Source organism: Zalophus californianus, chromosome 13 (genome assembly GCF_009762305.2).
Source record: "Zalophus californianus isolate mZalCal1 chromosome 13, mZalCal1.pri.v2, whole genome shotgun sequence".
In the NCBI taxonomy this organism is placed as follows: Eukaryota; Metazoa; Chordata; class Mammalia; order Carnivora; family Otariidae; genus Zalophus; species Zalophus californianus.
In genome coordinates this window covers 71,081,299-71,102,969 of record NC_045607.1, presented here as the reverse complement: position 1 = coordinate 71,102,969, position 21,671 = coordinate 71,081,299, and the positions used below count along the sequence as shown (strand labels likewise).

Here is a 21,671-nt window from a genome sequence, read left to right as displayed (position 1 = left end):
GCCGAATTCAGTGTGAGGGAAGACAGAGCAAAGGCCACGTGGATGAGCTCCAGGGGCCAGCTGGCACCCTGGGCAGGGCTGGCTTGGGCTCCTGACTGCATCCCTCACCACTGCTCTTCCACTCAGCAAGTGTGTCTCAAAGAGGAGAAGCTGGAACTCAGTGGGAAGATCCTAAATTTGAAGCTCTCTTGAAACTTGAGAGCTTTGTGGATGGTTTCTGAAGTCCTGTCCTGTCCAGTACTGACTTTCCACGATCACAGCCTCTGACCACATTCCACCCACAAGCCGTTGGCTCCCATCTCTGTGTGCTGGAGGTTTCTTACCACAAACACCTGTGACTCTCTGCCAAAGCTTGCTTTCTCTGGTTGTGAGAGCAGAGTCAGCCGACACTCGGAGTAAGCCAGAGAGTATTAACTCTGCCCTCTGAAGTGGCCTTCAACCAAAATGAGTGAGGAATTGGTAAACAAACAGCCCGGGCCCTTTGCTGGTCAGTGGGAGAATTCTGAGGCAAGTTCTATAGCCTGACAGAATTCCCCAGCAGAGCTGAGCACAGCTGCCCTCAGGAGTGACCTGATGGATAACATGCCCTATATTGCTTGCCGCCCCACCTCCCTTCCCCACCCCTTCTACCGGTATGTCCAGAAACCGCATCCCCAAGAAAGTACTAGCACTCAACTCTTCTCAAGGTCTGCTTCTGAGGGGGGCACCCAATAAAAAACAGATTCTGTGACATTTTGAATGGAAATATCAATGCAAAAAAAAAAAAAAAAAGGCACCCATTGCAATTCTATGAGTATCACCCAATGAGGAGCTCAGGCTTGGCTGGGAGTCGCCCTGCACAATGCACTGAATTTACAATTCTCTTAAATATAATGAAAAGAACTGAATTAAAAGAAATGAATATGCAGCTATTTGCAAAACATGAGTGATTACATGGATGCTTTTACAACCTATGATTAAATGAATAAAAGCTACATACTTATAAAAGGCCTGGTTCTCCACCCCACACTTCCAAAGATGTTTGCAGGCAGCTGGTGTCGAAGTATGGAATGCCAACATGGCTTTTTTCTAATAAAAAAGACAAAACAAGAAAGGGCATGTGAAACAGAATTTATCTTTTTCAGGTATTTACCAATTTGTACCCCGCCCCCACCTGCCAAACAGACTAAAAGTAACTTAGGCATTACCCTGGTCTTAAAAGTGCTGTTGAAATGGTGTCCCGCCTCCCTCACCCTTTGCAGACATCTTGAGTCTAGCTGGGCCCTGTTTCTAACAAAAAACAGCCTCACAGTCAATTCTCTCAACAACCCAGGAATCACCTGCCTCTCATTCAGACTTGTAGTCCTTTAAAAATTTTGCCACCGCTGAATAACCGGTGCTTGATCTAAAAACTAGTCAAGAAAATCTGCAAACCTCCAGACCTAGCCCTAAGGCTCAAAGCTTCCACGACGGCCTCCTCTCAGATGCATTCCCTGATGAACCCAACCTGCATCCAGTAGCTTCATTAAGACTCCTGGAACGTATAGACTCTATTTATAAAACTAACCAGCAGGGGTTGAATATCTAGCTTTGGAAGTATTCTTCACTTGTTTCATAAATCTATATTTTGGCAGATTACAGAGGTAGAAGGAGGTTCCATTTTCCTTTTTTTTTTTTTAAATTCAAATTCCAGTTGGTTAACACACAGTGTTAGTTTCAAGAGAAGGTTCCATTTTCTATCCCAGTCTATTTTTTACACAGTAGTATATGGTCAAGCATTGCTCACTGACTTTGTCTTTTAAAAAATTTTTTATTTAAATTCAATTTAGTTAACATGTAGTATACTATTAGTTTCAGGGGTAGAATTTACTGATTCATCAGTTGCATTTAACACCCAGTGCTCATTATATCACATGCCTCCTTAATGCCGATCACCCAGTTACCCCATCCCCCCACCCATCTCCCCTCCAGCAACCTTGTTTGTTCCCTAGAGTTAAGAGTCTCTCATGGTTTGCCTCCCTCTCTGTTTTTTATCTTATTTTATTTTTCCTTCCTTTCCCCTGTGTTCATCTGTTTTGTTTCTTTAATTCCACATGAGTGAAATCTTATTTGTCTTTTTCTGACCAACTCATTTCACTGACTTTGTTCTTAAATGTGCAAACCCACTATTTATTTACCTCTAAAATGTTCAGCATACAGCTTCCATTATCATTGTAAGCTTCAAAGTGGTGGTGTTCTGGGGCTACAATACTAAAGGCATGTTTTATGCTTGCGTCCCTCTCGTGTGCACACACACACACACACACACACACAACTACAGGTTAGAAAAGCAGTCACTGACCTCCTTCTGGGTGCCAATCACATAAAATGTCTTCCCTTCAAACTTCAACTTGCAGACATCCGGCCTAAAAGAAAAGAAAATCTCTTTGGATGAGAAGAAAAAAAAAAAAAGTGGCAGCTAACCAAGGTACCTGTGTTTCCCACAGGAATCAGGCTGACTCGCAAATACCAAGCCGACTGCAACGAAACAAGATATTATCTTATCATCAGTGAAGGCCTAATGAGCAGTGACAATCCCCCAAGTGAATTTTACAGCAATAATCTTCCCAAGAGAGGATCCAAAGGCAGCTCAGAACTATTTCTTCCATTTTTTACAGTCAAGCTGCATCTTTCTTCCAAGGAGCTCTGGAGGCTTTGTGAACATTAATGACCAAAACAATATTAATTGGCCAGCCCACTTTGCGAGGTAGGAAGAATGTGATTATTTCAGGTTCGGGTAATGAAACAATATGGATTCACAGTATCTGTCTCCCTCAAACTTTCACATCCATCTTCGAGAAACACACACACCAGGCTGCAAAATTTTCATTTCTACTGTCCCTGCTCATGGGAGAATAGTTTTATTAAATATTGAGATGCTCAAAATTGTGAGGACAGCTTGACACATGGTAGTCAAAAGAGGAACTTCGGGTTTTTATCTTAAGGAGCTGCTCAATTAAAATCTGCCTGAAATGGGGACCCCAGGTCACCTCTTTGGTGAGCAAATATGCGTAGAGAGGAGACAATTCTTTTAGTCTTTTGATCTAATTTCTAAAAGAGTGATTTGTGCCCCTGTGTTTTTTTCCTGAGGAAAAAAGAACAGTGTGCCTACATTAAACTGTTCGAACTTAGGAGAGGATTTGCAAGAGTGACACAGCTCAGTGGATGTTAAAAAACAAAAAACAAAACTAGGATTAATGTGGGAATAAAATTTGTTTTGGTAACATATCCACAGCTATGCCAAATACACATGCCTAGGCAGAGGCTGGAGAAGGGTGGGGATGACATTTGGCACCCCACCAGGAACACCACGATGTAGAACCAGAAACAAATGGTCCAGGGATTGTCCATCTTAACTCTTCAGTGGACCCAGGAAGAAACAGAAGCCCAAGGAGCAGAGACTTGCAATTAATCTGCACTTAAGACATGTCAGGTTCTCCCTTAACTACTTCAGAGCTCAAGCAGTTCAGAAACCTGAGGATCTCACCCGCAAGTCTTCTGTGGTCCTAGGTTAGGATGGGAGAAGTCCCCACATTATCCATGCTTCCCAAAGTCAACAGGAATCTGTAGGGAGTTTATTGGGGAATGGCCTGCAAGGTGATTAATACCCTTCTTTCCAAGGTGCAGAAAACACAGGGAAGAAAAGTAGTCACCCCACCATGCAACACGTCCACAAGGTGTCAGAGTTCATGAATCCCACCACTCACAACACGGTTGCATTTGCTTCTCTCCCAACTCCTTTCCTCCCCATATGTAATGCCAGATGTAATAGATTCCCATCTTACGACCGAGTACACAGAGACTCAGAGAAGTGAAGTGAAGAAGAGTTTTGAGAATGCTCATTGTGGAGAAAGAACAAGTGGGTGCAGAGGGGAGCGGAAAGTATGAGCTGAACAAAAGGCAATGACAGAAAGGTCAAGGAAGAGATTTATGAAATCAGAGATCTCAGAAAAAAGAGTACAAGGTGTAGGAGTGGAGTGGACATTAGCTGGCTGATGCTGACCCAGCAGAAAAGGTTTGAAAGGGAGGGGGGAGGTGCCAAGAGGACAGTGCACGAGTGGGGGTGTTGATAAAGGGGTGCTGGAAATCCTGAAGCTAACAGAACCACGAAACTGAGGTTCAGGTAAATGCAAGGGCATTTCCAACCCACGAATCAAAGTGGATGCCCACTGGCCCATCAAGAAGAACTTCAGGCCACAAGGGGGAGCCCACCACCCAGTGAGACATGATGGGGGAGGGAGGATCACAAACCTGTCAGGGGTCCTCAGGGAGGAAAGTGAATCAAGCTGAAGGTATGAACAAGACTGAGCCTTTACAATATTCCATATATGTTCAGCCTTCTGGCTCTTTGCCCAAACCATCTTCTCCTTGATTGGACACCATGGGCCCAGCTGGTCACCTACCTTGCTCTATCCTCCCACTTCTGTATTGACATGACTCAGACTTTCTTCTTCCTCAAGGTGACATGTTCTCCCAGCCGCAAGAGGTGGGTCTTGATTTGACCAACCCAGTCATGGAGTTCCCACTCTTCTCTAAGGGATTGCTTTAAGTAGGTGCGTGTGAGCCAATCCTGCCCTATTAGATATACCGGAAGTCTCCTACAGGGCTTCTGTAAAACAAGTCCTCCTAGTTTTAATAGGAGACACACGGAAGGGGATGCTCTCCTCCAGGCTCTAGGTGTTGCTGAATGAAGATGGGATGGCCAGAGTTGCTTGCATGGCCACCTTACGAGCATGAGCCTAGGGACAAAAGCCATTACCCTGGGATGACAGAGAAGAAAATGGAGACCCAGGTCCTTCACGGTGTTGTCAGGCAGTTAAGTTAAAGGATCATGGAAATGCCCAACCTCTGGAACTTTTGCTGGGTGAAATAATCAGTCCTCTTATTTGTAAGCCACCATGAGCAGACATCCCTGTTACTTCGAGCCAAAAGCATCTTCACTGATACACTGGGTAACACGGTACCTTTACCCTGCCCTGCCCTACCCCAGGTCACCCCTCTGGCCAGAGCAGCAGTTCCTGGTGAGGAAACACTGGACACCTTCTCTTTGGAGACAGAGCCCCTGGGCCCAAGACACACCCCAGGTCTCCTGAGGTCTAGGACAACCTAGGTTGGCTTTTATTTATAGATGAATAATCCCTTTATAATGACGCTCCACGGCAAAGAAATGAATACTAGGCATTCTATTGGACATTTCCAAACAAAAAACAAGTATCAAAGGCTGGGAAAGAAAAGTAAGATTAAGAAAAATGGTAAGCTAGTTTCCCAAAGAAGTCCTTACCATTTTATCAAATGGATTCGCTTATTTCCCTGGAATACCACAAAGCCTGCTGCAGTGAATCCTAAAAATGTTGTTGTGCCTGTTGAATCCTGGAAGAAAAAAAGGAGAAACCAAAACATTTGGATTGAGAATGAGAAATATAAAATAAATGATAAATGGTATCCTCATTCATCCTCCCCCTGGGTTAATTTCAGGTTAATCCCATTGATCATGGCAATAAATTAAGTTTCTGAGATGGGACTTCCAAGGATAGTGCTTCTAAAATCTGGGGAAGGTCTGGGAATATGCAGCTTTTTCCTTGGAGGAACAGAACTCTACCTCTCCGGGAACATCCTGAGAAAAGGCAGATTAGTCCCAAACCACTATGTCTATTTCCAAGTGTGTCTTGGGGCCACCCAAGTTCTCGGATCTGCCCTGTAATGTGGGCAAACTGTGCTCAGTCATCATTAGCCCTAAAATCAAAGATGCTATGAAACCAAAGCCCTAATTTAACTTGATTAAATTCCACACAAAATTCCCAGTAGTTTTAATGTAAAGATATGTCCAGAAATGCCTACTTCTCTTCCAGCTTCAACCAGGAAAACCTAAGCATAGACCAGGAAAAGAAAAGGAATGATGGCAACAAAAATCAAGTCCATCTCCAAGTAATAAATAAAACAACCAGGCTCAAAATTGTAGATAAAATCCAATTCACTAAATGCAATAAACTGATTTATACCATTACAGAAGAGGATTCTGGCAAATATGCTAAAATAACTGTGTGAATAAAAATAAAAATGCCAACGTGAACAAGTACTATCCGCTACCTCGGCCGCATGTTGGAATCATCTGGAGAGCCTGGTCTGCTCCCCCACAGACCCTGATGTCATTGGGTGGCAGGAGTATGAAGCTCCCTGGGTATTTCTAATGAGCAGCCTGCACTAAGAGCTCTAGAACTAGTACTTTACCAAATACTATTAGCTGACCCCATATGGGTAAAGAAATGTTCCAGCAGAACTCAAGAATTTAGCTTTAAGAGCCTGGCTGAGATAAATGGTTAGTTTAGAATTCTAGTTAGTGTCTGGTTAATGCATAGTTAGTTAATGCATAGAAGCCTTTGGGGGTTAACTTCCAAAGCAGGATCGTGCAGCATTTCAAAGATTACACTTTTGACTAAGTCCTGGAACGTATCTTAGAGAATCCAAACCATTTCCCAAGGATAAATAGGTAACCCTAACAACAATGGAAAGAAGAAAACTATTTTCATAAAACATTTCTGGAAAATGTGTGCATCATCTTGGGGACTTGCTAAGAAAGCATATTCCCCAGCTGTACCCCCAGCGATTCTGAGTCAGTACTCCGGAGTGGAGCCCAGGTGATTCTGATGCATGCTTGAGAGAAATACTATCAAATAATATGAGCAAAGAAAGCAAAAAAAAAAAAAAAAAAATTCCTAATGTCAAAATATAATTTTAAATCTTTTTTTTCTTCTATTTTCCCAATTTTTAAGGTTACCTTCTTGCTGACAAGGGTCTTGAAAATAAATCTGTTGGGATCCTTTAAGTTCTCAGGGGTAGAACCATCCATTTGATAAATGAATGAATCATATATGTTAATTTAGGCAAGTGTGGCTACTACATAGCAATTAGCAAGCCATTGGAAGGCTTGCAATGGAGAAAATCAGCCACCAGAACATGTGACTACAGCCTACTGTTGTCCCTTCCAATTAGGGACAATGGGTCAGCCTGTAGTAATATCCCCCACGCTAATTAACTCTCTTTGGGCAAAACAATCATTATATGTCGGCCTGCTAAGAGGGGCACTCACCTTGCATGGGTGGGGGTCTACCCCATAGGTTTCCAAAGTGTGAGCTTTCAGGAGTAAGTTAAATTCAGCAACTGGTGGGCTCTGGCCTCTAGAATCACACAAGAAAATGTCAGGTTGTTAATACAGAAGATTACAGAAACCTCAAGTCCCTTCATTCAATAAAATGGGATATCCTACACTAAAAAAAAAGAGAGAAATCCCTACGTAAATAATAATCAGTAACACTGGTCATCATTCCTCACCACAAGGAGCTCTTTGCTAAGGAATCAGAGCTCATGTTCCCTGGCTAATTGTTCCATAATAAACCTACATGTACTCCGAGAACTCCAGTGACCCGTACAGTTAATCATGGTTATCAAGTTACCAATAAGCAAAGCCTTGCAAATTCAATCTTAATGTGAAATTGAACTCAGCATCGGTTCTTTCCTACTCACTTCAAAAGATTATCTGGGGTAAAGAGCATTCCCTCTTGCTCAAGGTAGAATATGGACAATTCTTGTATGCTACCAGAAAGCCTGAACAAAGCCATCCTCGTAGGAAGAACGGTCAACCATTCCACTGGAAAGCTCTGGATTTTGAAAGGAAATCTCAGCCACTAATCCCAGCTATGCCCTCCAGGGTGGTAAACAAGGTCCTGGCCTCAGTGAGGGGGAAAGGGGCTGCAATAGAGAGGACTGTGAAGCCTTTGGGGGTTAACTTCCAAAGCAGGATCGTGCAGCATTTCAAAGACTACAATTTTGACTAAGTCTTGGAACATATCTTAGAGAATCCAAACCATTCCCCAAGGATAAATAGGTAACCCTAACAACCAAGAAGAGTGTGCCAAAGAAAACAACAGGAATTTGTTTTTATTTCCAAAATGTAGAATTACATTGTAGTATTAAATCTATTTCCACCCAAGCATCTCCCGATAGATGGATTCCCTCCTCACCCCCTCAAGAGTCATCATGCCTCTAAATCAAAACAGTATGCCATCTACCTTCTCCCTAAAGCCTTTTGAGATCTTCTCTTTACCCTGAGTGACTGAAATTTCACTAGAATAGGTCTGAGGAGTGTCTTTATTTACTTATCATGATCAGCACTGTGGAGACACTTTTAATCCGACGACTCATATTTTTCCATGGCTCTTTGATTCTTCTCTTCCCAACCTCTGTCCTCACCCCCAACCATTCTTTCTTTCTCTCTCCTCTCCTTTGACAGGCCCAAGTAAATGGATCTTGAAACCCCTAGGTCTGTCCTCCATACCTTATAACCTTTGTTTCATTCTCTAAATCTATCTTTTTGTACTACATTTTGAATTTTCTTTTCAAGATTTTATTTGTCGGGAGGGTGGGGGGAATAGAGCACAAGCAGGGGGAGTGGCAGGCAGAGGGAGAAGCAGGCTCTCCGCTGAGCAAGGAGCCCAACACAGGACTCAATCCCAGAACCCTGGGATCATGACCAGAGCTGAAAACAGATGCTTAACCGACTGAGCCACCCAGGCATCCCTTTTCTGAATTATTTCTTAATTCGGACTTCCAGCTTACTAATGTAATCTTCAGCTGTGTGCATCCTGCTTTTCTTCCCATTTCTGAGGTTTGTTTTTTTTAAATACCAGTTAAATATTTTACTTCCAACATATCTATTTGGCTCTTGAAATAGCTACCTGTTCCTATTTCATGCAATAAATTCCTCTTATGCCTCTGAGGAAATCCCACTTTGTTTCCTTTAAAGTCCAGTACTGTTTGCTGTTAATGCTGCTTTCTTGGTGAGGGTTCTTTGGTTTGCTGAGTCAGAATCTCACATTCATAGAGTTGATGTTTTCTTAAGTGATTCATGGATGGACATTTTTTTAATCTGATGTTATCTGTTTAATGCAGTGGTCTCCAGAGGTTTGTAGGGAAGAAGTGGGTGGTGGGGCATGCCATCTGGGAGGAGTGTATGTTAGTAACTTGATTTTAAACTGAAGATTGTAATTCTTCTGGGTTTGCCCACACACACAGGGTATCTCCAGCTCAAGCCTGCTGTTGCCCACGAGGAACCAGAGAAAGAGGTCAAAGCTACACAACTGAGCCAAATGCAGTTGCCCACTCACCATGATGGCGGCCCTGTGTATCTATTGCCTGAAGCGCTCAGAATCACTCCTACCCTACGTATGTGTTTAACCTGGATTTGCTCCATCTGTTTCCCATCTTCCAGACTCATTGGTAGACTTCAGATCCAAAAATGGTATTCTTTCCTAGATCTGCTTTCTAGTACTTTTTCCATTATCTATAGGGCCTTGGAGAAGGAAGACAGCCATATGTGCTACCTTTTTCTTTTTTTAAAAAGAATAATTTTTAATCCATCCTTTACAGAACGTATTTCTGAGGGATTAACGCAAACACCTGCTTTAAGAAAATAAAGTCTTTCTAAAGCCTTTGGGCTTTCCTCTTTAGCCTTAGTGTTCTAAAGTTTCACTGTGATATATATAAAGGCAACATCTCTATTTATTCATTCTGATCAGCACTCTATGGGCCCCTTCAAAACAATTTCTAATTTCTTTGATTCTTTTTTCAAGTCACAGTCAATATTATATCTCTTCTTGATACCATAACAACAGGTTCAAAAAAGTCACCAACTATATTAATGGGAAAGGGAAAAGGGATTTTTTGAGTCTTCTCAATACATACAAGAATTTCTCCATAGCTCTCTTAAGTTCTAGGAGTAATATCTTACCTTTCACTGAAAAATACATTATTAAATCCAAATATTGGATGCTATTTCCCTCCCCGTCACGTTTTCACTCACTCACCCATGCATTCATAGCACCCCCTGACGAGGGACAAAGCACAGAGCTGAGCTGTCCAGCATGTTACTAAGCAGCACCCCCACTCTGGTGACCCTCAGTGAAGACTTCAGCCTAACAACCCAGATGGGGCCAAAGGGAACCAGGACCGGAGCCAAAGCAGTTCAAGCCATTAGCCCTGCTCCAGGCTCATTCTCCTGCTTGACATGAAAGGGCTTCACTCTGGAGAGCTGGCCATTCTCCCTGGTGGTTAAAGTGTTAGCACCTTTGTATAAGCTGCACAGTGTTTATTCTTAAAATCCCAGTTTGGTTTTAAAGCTCACCCCTCTTTTGTATTCGGTCTGGGAACAAGTTAATCATGAAAGGTTGTCATTTGGAAGTTCATGATGGAAAGTGAGTAAGTTCTGCTCGCCTGGGTGGTCTGACCACATTCTTGTCCTTTGTAAATCCGATAGGCATCTAGTTTCTAATCGTAAACACTCAACCACAGATGGCAGCAGGTGTGGGGCCACACAGCTCCAGAGGATGTGCCATTAAACTCAAAGACCTCTGTTCATCGGGATATCTCATTCAGGGAGGGAAGCGAAGCGGTGAGCCCCAGTGCGGGAAAAGATTTCGGTAACATGTACAATCAAGAAAAGGACTTCTATGTAGAATTTTTAAAAAAAACTCCTATAAATCAAAAACAATACAATTTTTAAAATCTATATATAACTCAGAAGAAAAATCAGCACAAGACATACATAGGCACCTCATAAGATATCCAAATAGCGTACAACTGTGTGAAAATGCGCTTAACCCCTTTATGATCAGGAAAATGCAAATTAAACCTATGAGAAATCATTTCTACGTCCATTTAAATAGTTAAAAATTAAAACATAGTACCAAGCGTTTGTGAGGACTTGTGGCAAAAGCAACTCTTACACTGCTGGTGGAGCAGCAATGTGGTACAACTATCTGGGAAACTGGCATTATCTACAAAAGTTCAACATGTTTATCCTATAATATGACGATTCCATTAGTAGTTCCATATGCAACAGAAACTTGTGCGAGTGGCACCAAGAAATATATAGAATTTTCATAGTAGTGCCTTTGTAGTAGCAAAAAATAGGAAACTCAAATGTCTACCAACAGGAGAATGGATATACAATGGAATGCTATATGGCCACGAAACTGAATGAACTAAAGCTACACACGAGATGGGTGACTATCACAAAAATGAAACTGAACAGAAGCAGACAGATATAAGTGAATACACACTGAATGAATTCAGTTTATACGGCTTTCAAAAATGAGTAAAACACAACTAATGTGTTAAAAGTCAGAGATGTGATCACCTTTGGGGAGGAGGGAGAAGGTAAATATTGAGAAGGGGCAGGAGAGAAGCTTCTGGGGTGTTACCAATTCTCTCTGACTTGGGTGGTAGTTACCCACATGCTTGCTTTGTAATAATTCATCAAGCTTTATGTTTATGTTTTGTACAATTTTCTGAATCTGTTATACTTCAACTTTTAAGAGCTTAACAGAAAAGAAAAAAGGTTATGAAGCACTGGGGACCCTCATGTATTGTTGGTATGAATGTAAGCTGGGGCAACCCCATTAGCAAACAAGCTATCACTTCCTAGAAAAGCTCACACTCTATGGCCCTCCAAATTCCTAGGCTAGGAACTCCTTTACATACACTCCCATGAGAATTATTCAAGAAGCCTAGAAATAACCCAAATGCCCATGAGCAGAATGGATACATAAAATGTGACATGTTTGCATCATAGAATATTAGTTACACCGAAGCACAAACGAGGACCTATGGCTATACGTATCCATGTGGAAGAACCTCAAACACGATGTTGGCCGGGGGCGGGGGCGGGGGGAGTGAGATGCAAGAATAGAGTATGATTCCATTTATATGAAAGTCAAAAACATGCAAAAACAAAGCAATGCATTATTTAGTGATATATATGAAGTACATTTACAAAAGCAAAATGAGAGAATGAATAACCCCAAATTCAGAATAGCGCAGAGGAGGGAAGAAGGTGATCTGGGAGGGGCGCACAGGAGACTTTAGAGCATCTGATGATACTCTAATTCATAAGCAGATCCAGGGGGTCATGGGCGTTTTTTCAACTATACTTTAAATTACACATATGTTGTATATACTCATATATATTTGCAGTAATTAAAAGAGGAACAATTCCTTTTGAATAAAAGAATTATTGGATAAAATATTGTACAGTCCAAAAGCACTGCTGTACTAAACAGAATTGGTCAGGAACCTCATAGATATGCATGCAGGGCCACTTTTTACTAAGCTCTACTGTTCTGAGCAATACATAATCATTTATGTTGTCCAAGCAATGGGAAGATTCATAAAGGAGGACTTCTTATCCTCCTTTTGTAGATGAGGATTCTGACACTCAGAAAGGAAAAGTAACTTGCTCAAAGTTACTTGGCTAGTAAATGCAGAAATGGGGTTCAAATCCAAGTCTGCTTGGTTCCAAAGCACATCTCAGTGCCTGCGCCACCATCACTACCAACATGATATGGTCCAGAGCCATGTGAGTGCCCTCCTACGTGCCATGGCCGAGCATGTCAAAATGACATGGTTTCCTTCAGTTCTTAGAGAGAGCCTCTTTCAAATTCTAAACATTGCTTCTTATTGGTGATGAGGCAATCCACCCCAGGTGCCTGATAGTCAGACTTGATGGGAGAGCAGCGAGGTCTCAATTTTAATCTAGGTCAGAGATCCCCAGACTAAAGCCTGCAGGCTGAATCCCGACCACTGCCAGGTTTCGCACAGCCCTTGAGCTAAGATTGGTTTTTCCATTTTTAAATGGTTTAAAACAATCGAACAAAGAATGGTAATGCCATGACCATGAAAATTATATGACATTCAAATTTCAGGACCAGTAAATTCTTATTGGAACACAGCCACACCCATCTGTTTGCATACTGCCTATGGATGCGGTCATACTCCAAAGGCAAGACTGATTAATTGCAACAGAAATCCTATGTTCTGCACAGCCTAAAGTATTTACTAAGTGGCCTAGTGTAGAAAAAGTTTGCTGAGCCCTGAGCTAGGAACTGCACACAGGAATGGAGAACTGCTAAATCTAAAGTTCCTTGATTCCAAAAAATGAAGATAAAAATAGTACCTACCATGAAGATTTGGTGTATACAGTAAGCAGCTGACAGATGAAAAGCCATTAGAATAGTGCCTGGCACAGAGCATGGTCTCTCCTCACCCTCAGAATGGCATCTGTTCCCCTGCTAGCCCTGCATGTGACTAAAATTAGAATTATGACAGTGGGGGAAATGTCAGGAAGCATGTCAAGATAGTCACAGCAAAACAAAGACCCCTCTTTAAAATAAAAGTCCTCAAATTGGTATCCTTTGCTTTGGGTTTGACTGCAGATCTCCAACAGCTAAGCACTGAAAAGACTTCATCTAAGAAGTCACACACAGAGAAAGGCTAACTGCAAATATTCAGAGTAGGAAAATGGTTCAAAACCAATGGAGGAAAGATGGAGACCCTAATGGCACTAGAAACTGAGTCTCCCTGACTCACCAAGGAAGGAAGCATTTAATGATCAGGTTTTCAAGAAGACACTAAGGCCAACTAAACTTTTTTGTTTGCCCCCTCAGATCTCCCATTGGACGTTTGTTTCTGGCAAAAACTCTGGTAATGGAAGGTAATGATTTTCTATCCCTTAAATCTTGCATCAGGAGCTGTTCTACTAAGATTAACAGTGTCTCTAACGAGACATTTAGATGTAAAGACCAGTGATTAGTTGAATTCTTTAAGAGCTAACAATTCTTTAAAAATATGCTTCTCTGGGCACCTGGGTGGCTCAGTTGGTTGAGCGACTGCCTTTGGCTCAGGTCATGATCCTGGAGTCCCGGGATCGAGTCCCGCATCGGGCTCCCTGCTCAGCAGGGAGTCTGCTTCTCCCTCTGGCCCTCTTCCCTCTCATGCTCTCTCTCATCCTCTCTCTCTCAAATAAATAAATAAAATCTTTAAAAAAATATGCTTTTCTAATAAATTAGGTGAGGTCGAGTAATCACGTCCCCCTTCTGCCTATCTGGTATTCTTTTTGCCAAAAGGAACACTCTTTTATTGATCCTCCCTTAGCATATCACTACATAGACTACAAAAATGTACAGCATCCTAAGAATGAGGGCAAATTATTAGTATACATTAATTGTGCATATCATCAATGTACATTAATTAAATAAGGTGTGCGTCTTGCCAGCAAGGACCTGGATTGCTTAGAGCACGGTTGGCAGGAAAGGGTGGATTTAGCTCCACCTAATCCATTTGGGTCTTTGCGTTGCAAAATTAAACTCAGCAAAGTAGAACTCTCAACCTGAGTTAGGTTAGGTTTTGCTGTAACTTGGTTGCAACTTTGCTTAGATTTAGCTTAGTTGCAACTCTAGTTAGAGTTTACTCACCACTGGCTTCAAATGCTTGAGAATGCTCTCGGAACTTACCCTTCAGCAGGGCTTGGGATCTTAGCACCCATTAGACTCTGGAAAGTTCTCTATGCTTTACAGCCTTGCTCTCAACTTTTTGAGCTTCAGGGAGACTCCTTTGCTCTCCAGCCCCGTCGCTGGCTCTCAGCACTCCAGAAGGACCTCCTTGTGGTCCTTTCCCTGCTGTTGGCAAGAGCTACCCTAACCCTGGCTAAAAGTCTGGAGGGCCTCCAAGGAATTTCACTCAGCTCTCCGGCCCCGTCTGACTTTTTCCCTCTTCTCTTGGTGAAGGCCTAGGGCCAAATGGAGGTGGGAAAATGCAATTCACTCTGCAGCTGGAGTCTCTGAGATCCCAGCCAGTTAAGTCAGCCCACTCATGGCCATGGAAAGCTGGCCGAAGATTTGGCCAGTTCCCCTTGACCCTACCTATGACATATTCGTCGCCCTCCTCCCACACCATCAGAAGTGAAAGCAAGTGCAGGTCTCCACTGTCCTAGGAAGGACATTCTGGATTTCGGTATTTAGGTTTCTTTGCTCTCAGACTGGTTTCAAAACTATGATTTTGTAGTTTATGTAGCTTGTTGTGTTACCTTGGTGTTGGGGGAGATGAATGTCTCAGGCTTTTCTACATCCTAACTAGGAGAGTCTCCAGTCTGTCACTTCTAATTGTTTAGAGAGGAACAGGATCTCTTACAAACGCCTTGGGGACCATTAGGAACTAGCCCTATGAGAGCATTAGATAGAACACTTCTAATCCGGGTAACTGCCATGCTATGAGGGAGACAAGGGTAATGGTCTGAGGCCAGACAAGGACAAGACTTGCAGGAGAGCAGTCACTTAGGAAGATGTCAGAGCACTGTATAGGAAAACACAGGTTTCAGGTCAAGGTCTATTGCTTCCTAATTGTAGGGCCTTGGATAAATTAATTTCTCAGGCATCTGATCCTTACTGGTCCAAGAAGGTGGTCCCAAACTCAATACCAATGGAGGCAGAAGGTTAACCGGCCAAGCAGGGATGGTGGCAATTTGGAGAGCAAATGAATCTCTTACAGAGCACTGTGGCTTAGCTCCAGCTGTGTGTTGCCACATAGGGGAAGGCCTAGTGTTACCAAATCTCCTAGGTGCAAGAAAAGCTGGGACTTTCTGGCAACTGATTCCATTTTTTAAAAACTCATTTGGCCCAAAGAACATATATCTGGGTCGCAATGTAATTCAACAACTGTCACTTTATAACCCCTGCTCTGGACTCTAAGAGTCCTGTAAGAGTAATAATTGGGTGTCAAGTTTTTGGCTTGTGGCTAGTGACCTCTGGATATGCAAAGCCTCCAGGTGGTAGTTGTAGCTGTGTATGACTAATAAAAATTAGGAAGTAAATTAATTGTTACTTTGTGAGTATTGTTTTTTAGATAAAATCTTTGAAAGCATGAGGTCATGGGGGAGTATAGATGATGAAGGGGCTCCCAGCTTGGTGGTAAAGCAGTTGAAGATCAGTGGGCTAGGTCACTCAATACTTCCACAGTTCCTGACCCAGAGTTGCCTTTTAATAATTACTTGTTACATGAATAGATGAACAAATGGATGTATGCATGAATCATGAATGGGTGCATGGATGGATGGACAGACAGATGCATGGATGAATCATAGATGGGTATGTGGATGGAGAGAGGGTTGGATGGATGGATATACTGTTATAAGTTCACCTAAAGTTCAAAAAGTTTTTGACTATGCATGTATTAAGTCATGGCTGATTCAAGCTATCAATACTATCCCTCCCTCTTTCTTCAAAGCCATGCTGCACTTTGGTGACATTGCTCTTTCTCCTTTCAAGTCACTGTAGCCAGATTTTACCTGTGTAACAGCGTTGATGGCTTGGGTGCATACATGAGTTGCCCCTGGCCCAACCCTCCCCAGAAATGTCCTTGACTCCAGGCCACATAATACAACGATTCAGTTTTTATAGGAGGAACATGTGATGCCAAGTAATTCCCTCTTCCAATTCCTATGCCAAATAACAACAGAGAATGGAAATGGATTTGATAACCCACCAGGGAGAGAGATTCTGGCGTTTTAAAATGAGAGACTCGATGGGACACTTGGGTGGCTCAGTCAGCTAAGCATCTGACTTTGGCTCAGGTCATGATTCTAGGGTCTTGGGATCGTGGGGCTCCTTGCTCAGCAGGGAGCCTGCTTCTCCCTCTGCCTGCTCTTCCCCCTGCTTGTGCTCTCGCTCTCTGACAAAAATAAAATCTTTAAAAAAATAAAATAAAATGAGAGACTTGAGAAGGGAAAGGACACATGAAGGGGGGAGTGGAAATGATGGAAAGCACATCTCCAGAAAGATTAGAAGTTGTAAAGTAATCTGATCTTTCCCATTTTCCTATCACATAATAAACACTCTTCCCCAAACTGCACAAAAACATTTCCCAAGGGGGCTCTTGTGATCTGTTCATCAGAAGCACAGGTAGAGGGTATTTATCATAGCAGGTCACTTATCTCTAGGAAAGCCAGACATTTTTGAAACTATATATCCCTGCCAGGATGCACATGATTTACAGAGAATGTGAATCTTGAGAAATAAAAAAAGAAAATGATTCTGTTTGAAGCCCACTCAGTATCATTATTGCTTCCAGCACAAGCCTCACTGCATCAGATCATTATGATGGTAGCTAATTGGATGATTTTTCTGCTCTTTAAGGGCAAGGAATAAAATCAAAACCACTTCACCACCAAGTGAGATTTTTGAATATTTGACAGCTGATGACCTGTGCCTGAAGCTAGTCCAAATGTCTTTGCCACTAATGAGAAACCTGACAAACTGGTATTGAGAGAACTTGCTGAGTAAAAACTCTAGGATCACCTTCAGAGAAGCCTCGTTCCTGATAGTGAAATCACTCATATTCTTGATCTTCAACCCCCTCTGGGCACCCTCAGAACTAATGGAAAGGGGATTCCCTTCCAACCCACATGGCTGTGATTAAAGCTGTCTGGAAAACAGTAACCAGGACAGTCAAAAATAAGAGAATGGTCACATCCCTAGGGATTGTTGGCAACAGCCTCTTCCAGCCACCAGAGGGCTCTGGAAGGAGAAATAACCTATTTCTAAGCCATCCCCATGCTAGGACCTCATCTCTGGTACCAAATTCAAATGAAATCTGTAAATTATAAGATTCTCCCTTATACATGGTCTTAAAAACAAATATGGCTCTTTTGTCTTAAAATTATCTACAGATGCAGGCAGTGAAGCAGAAATTAATTCCAGACCTGCTCTGCCATGTGTCTAGAAGTCCACAAACTAGAACCCACAGGTCAAATCTGGCCCATCATCTGTTTTGTCAATCAAGTTCCACTGAATTGTAGCCCACTAATTCAGGTGTTGCCTTTGTCTTCTTTTGCTCTACAAAAACAGAGCTAAGTGGTTGCAATAGAGACTATGCGGCCCAGAAAGCCAATATAGATAGAAAGATAGATAGTAGATAGATGATAGATAGATAGATGATAGATATACAGATAAATGGATATATAGATACAGATACCATATCATCTACGCTGATCTAGAAGAATCATTCAGCCTCAGTGAGTTTTCGCACTAACATCTATTCGATAATGCAAATCATACATCCCCACATCTTCTAGTTTACAGGATATTAGAAGACCCAACGATGCCTCTATAAAATCTTTCTGAATAAAGCACTTTCACTGCACACCTATCAGAGTGACCAAAATCAAGACCACCGAAAATGCCAAAGGCTGGTGAGGATGTACAGGGACAAGAGAAACTCTCATTCATTGCTGGTGGGAATGCAGCCACTTTGGAAGACAGTTTGAGGATTTCTTTTGAAACTAAACATACTCTCACGGTACAATCCAGCAACTGTGTCCCTTGGTATTTGTCAAAGAAGTTGAAAATTTATGTCTACACAAAAGGCCTGCACATGAATGTTTATAGCAGCCTTATTTCATAATTGCCAAAGCTTGGAAGCATCCAAGATGTCCTTCAGTAGGTGAGTGGATAAACTGTGGAACATTCCGGCAATGGAATATTATTCAGCAAGGAATGAGCTACGGATGAAAACACATAGAGAGACTTTATATACATTTTGGCTAAGTGAAAGAAGAGAATCTGAAAAGGCTGCATACTATAGGATTCTAATGACATGATATTCTGCCAAAGGCAAAACTATGGAGACAGTTAAAAGATCAGTGTTTGCCAGTGGTTGTGGCAGAGGGAGAGAGGAACAGGCAGAGCAGAGAGGATTTTTAGGGCAGTGAAACCATTCTGCATGATACTATAATGGTGGATACATGTCCTTATACTATTGTCCATAGAATGTACAACACCCAGAGTGAACCCTAAGGCAAACTATGGATTGTGGGTGATAATGATGTGTCAGGGTCAGTTAATCAATTGCAACAAATGCACCACTCTGGTGGGGATGTTGATAATGGGAGAGGCTATGCAGGGAGAATAGGGGAAATCTCTGTACCTTCCACTTGATTTTGCTGTGAATCTAAAAAATAAAGTTTTGGGGGGCACCTGGGTGGCTCAGTTAAGCATCTGCCTTCGGGTCAGATGTAGGGTCCTGGGATCAAGCCCCACATCGGGCTCTCTGCTCAGCAGGGAGTCTTTGCCTCTGCTCCTCCCTCTTGTGCTCTCCCTCTCTCTCCCAAATAAATTTTTTAAAGTTTTTTAATAAAAAAGGTTAATTAAAAAGGTCTATTAGTTAATGAGATTGCAAGGGTCATTAAGAGCTGTTTGCCAGCTATCTCCAATTTTCATCTTCCTTGCCATTAGGTAGAACCATGTGACTCGTTATGGCCACAATGGTTAAGTGGAAGTGACAAGTGTTACTTCCAAGCTGAAGCAAGAACTTCCAGAACTCTCTTTTCCCTCTGGCTCAACAACTGGCAAATTCAAACCTGTCAGTGTCCTGAGTGACAGTGGTGAGTAGAGACTTCCACCTGACATCTGGTAGACACATAGCAGAACAAACAATAAGCCTCGCTTATTCTAAACACTGAAATTTGGGGGTTGTTTCCTCAGTAAAATCTAGTTTTTCATGACTAATATAAAGATGATTGATAACTATGTTATTACATTTATAAAACTGTCACTTCTCCCTACCCTACCCTCCTGTTCAGATGGCACATTTGAGGAAGCAAAGTTGGCCCAACCATAAATTCTAAACTTCATTTACAAATCTCTTAACACCTAAAGGAATCTAAGTTGACGGAAATTCTAACTATACTCTTGGTCTTCTATTTTCAAGCACCTCAAAATTCCAGGGAGTCTCTCTTTCTTCCCCCTAAAGAACTTCCTTATTCATGGCTGTCTATCATGCCATCTTCGTTCTATCTTCAAGCACCGTGTAGCCTCCCAGAGAGAGAGGTTCTTCTTCCTCCCTGGCTACTTTTTTCCCCAAGAATCGCAGCTTTAGTCCCTTCCTCAGAAATCACAGAGGAGGGGCACCTGGGTGGTTCAGTTGTTAAGCATCCGCCTTCGGCTCAGGTCATGATCCCAGGGTCCTGGGATCGAGCCCCGCATCGGGCTCCCTGCTCCGTGGGAAGCCTGCCTCTCCCTCTCCCACTCCCCCTGCTTGTGTTCCTTCTCCTGCTGTGTCTCTCTCTGTCAAATAAATAAATAAAATATTTAAAAAAAAAGAAAGAAAGAAAGAAAGAAAGCACAGAGGAGAGCAATTCCAATCAAATTAAAAGGCAGAAGAAAGTTTGTGAACCCACACAGGGAAGTATGTTTATCTCACTGTAAATCATCATCACCATTCCTGCTATAATTTGTGTCATGCCTGCCATCTCTTGTTTCCTTTCTCCACTGGTTCAGAAACCAGGCATGAAGCAGGAGGTTAAGTTTTGGGGCCTCTCAAACCCCAACAAAGGCCAGCTGAATCCTCTCAGGTAGTTTCTCTGACAACGGTTCAATGATCACACATTATCCCTTTGTTGTGTGGGAGGGTCATGTGTGCTGGGATGACCTTGGAGAGTAAGATGGTATCACCTTGGTACAGACGCATATGGTTCTCTTCCATCTACAACTCCTTCCTGACACTGTTGGGTTGGCAAAGCAATCCAACCAAAGGTCCAATTTCCCACACCAGAAAAGTCAACACTTTCACAACCTGCATGCAAAGGGCCCACTGAACCCCCAGAGTAACCTCAGACTCTATGGCAGGTTTCCAACCAATTCTAGAAAATCTCTCCCCCCTCTGCACTGTCAGCTTGTTCTGCTCTTTCTTATCTTCCCATCCAAACCTATAATCTCTCTCTGCTGCACTGATGCAGAAGGAAAGGCACAACTACTTGAGGATGAGCAAAAATTCAGAGGAAAATACCCTCTGCACCTCTCCATGCAATGTCACATAATTTCTGGCTGTTTTGTCCTTCAACATATAATTCTGACTTCTTCACAGGAGCTTTCTGGATGTTACAAATGCACAGTGCTCCAGAACAGCCCAGCTTTGATCAAGCCATGGCATTCACATCCAAGATCTATAACCCATGGCTGACTGATGACCACCCTGCTCTCCCTGGTGTAGGACGACAACCTTCAGGGTTATCAACAAAGGCAGGTGTGGGCACGAGGTCCAACCTACAGCTTTCTGATTATAAAAACCAATGGGGGGGCGGGGCGCGGAGCAAAATGGCGGAGGAGTAGGAGACCTGGATTTCATCTGGTCTCAGGAATTCAGCTGAATAGGGATCAAACCATTCTGAACACCTACAAACTCAACAGGAGATCAAAGAAGAGAGTAGCAACAACTCTCTGAACAGAGAAGCGACCACTTACTGGAAGGTAGGACGTGCGGAGAAGTGAATCCGAGGCAATATTCGGGAGGATAGACGGTGGGGGAGGGGGCCTCCGTCGGCCGCTTCTGGCAAGTGCTAGAGCCGCGGAGCACAAAATCGGAACTTTTAGAAGTCAGCTCCGTGGAGGGACGTCGCTCCAGTGGCTAAGCGGGGGGGTGGAACCCTCACGGGACAGTGTGGTCTCAGGACCCTCGGGGTCACAGAAAGACCGGGGGTGCCTGAGTGCGGCAGAGCTCCCAGGTATCGGAGCTCCCAGGTATGCAGAGACGGAGCCGAGGCGCGGGCTCTCAGCTCGGGGTTGCCATAAACTGTGATCCGCGGCCCAGTCGGGCCACTGCTCCTCCAGCAGGGACCCAACAAGCGGCAGATCCGGGGAGACTCCCCTTCCTCCCTGGGAGGAGCGGTGTGGGAGCGCACCGCAGGGATCTGCTGGGTTTGGAGACTCCACACAGGGTCGGGTGCCAGAGATAGAAACGCTCGGTCACAGGCCGGGTGAGCACAGAGTGCGGCT

The 21,671-nt window shown here is 43.1% G+C and overlaps 1 protein-coding gene across 3 annotated transcripts in view; it reads right to left on the bottom strand.

The window, feature by feature from the left end:
- FRMD3 (FERM domain containing 3) overlaps positions 1-21,671 on the bottom strand; it is a 299,838-nt gene that overhangs the window by 72,815 nt on the left and 205,352 nt on the right. For all 3 annotated transcript variants that reach the window (XM_027616659.2, XM_027616657.2, XM_027616658.2), the window contains exons 7-10: positions 7,106-7,193; positions 5,300-5,388; positions 2,321-2,384; positions 980-1,068 (exon numbers count right to left, since the gene is read on the bottom strand). In XM_027616659.2, coding sequence (XP_027472460.2) covers positions 980-1,068; positions 2,321-2,384; positions 5,300-5,388; positions 7,106-7,193 — 330 coding nt within the window. The remainder of the gene's footprint in view (positions 1-979; positions 1,069-2,320; positions 2,385-5,299; positions 5,389-7,105; positions 7,194-21,671) is intronic.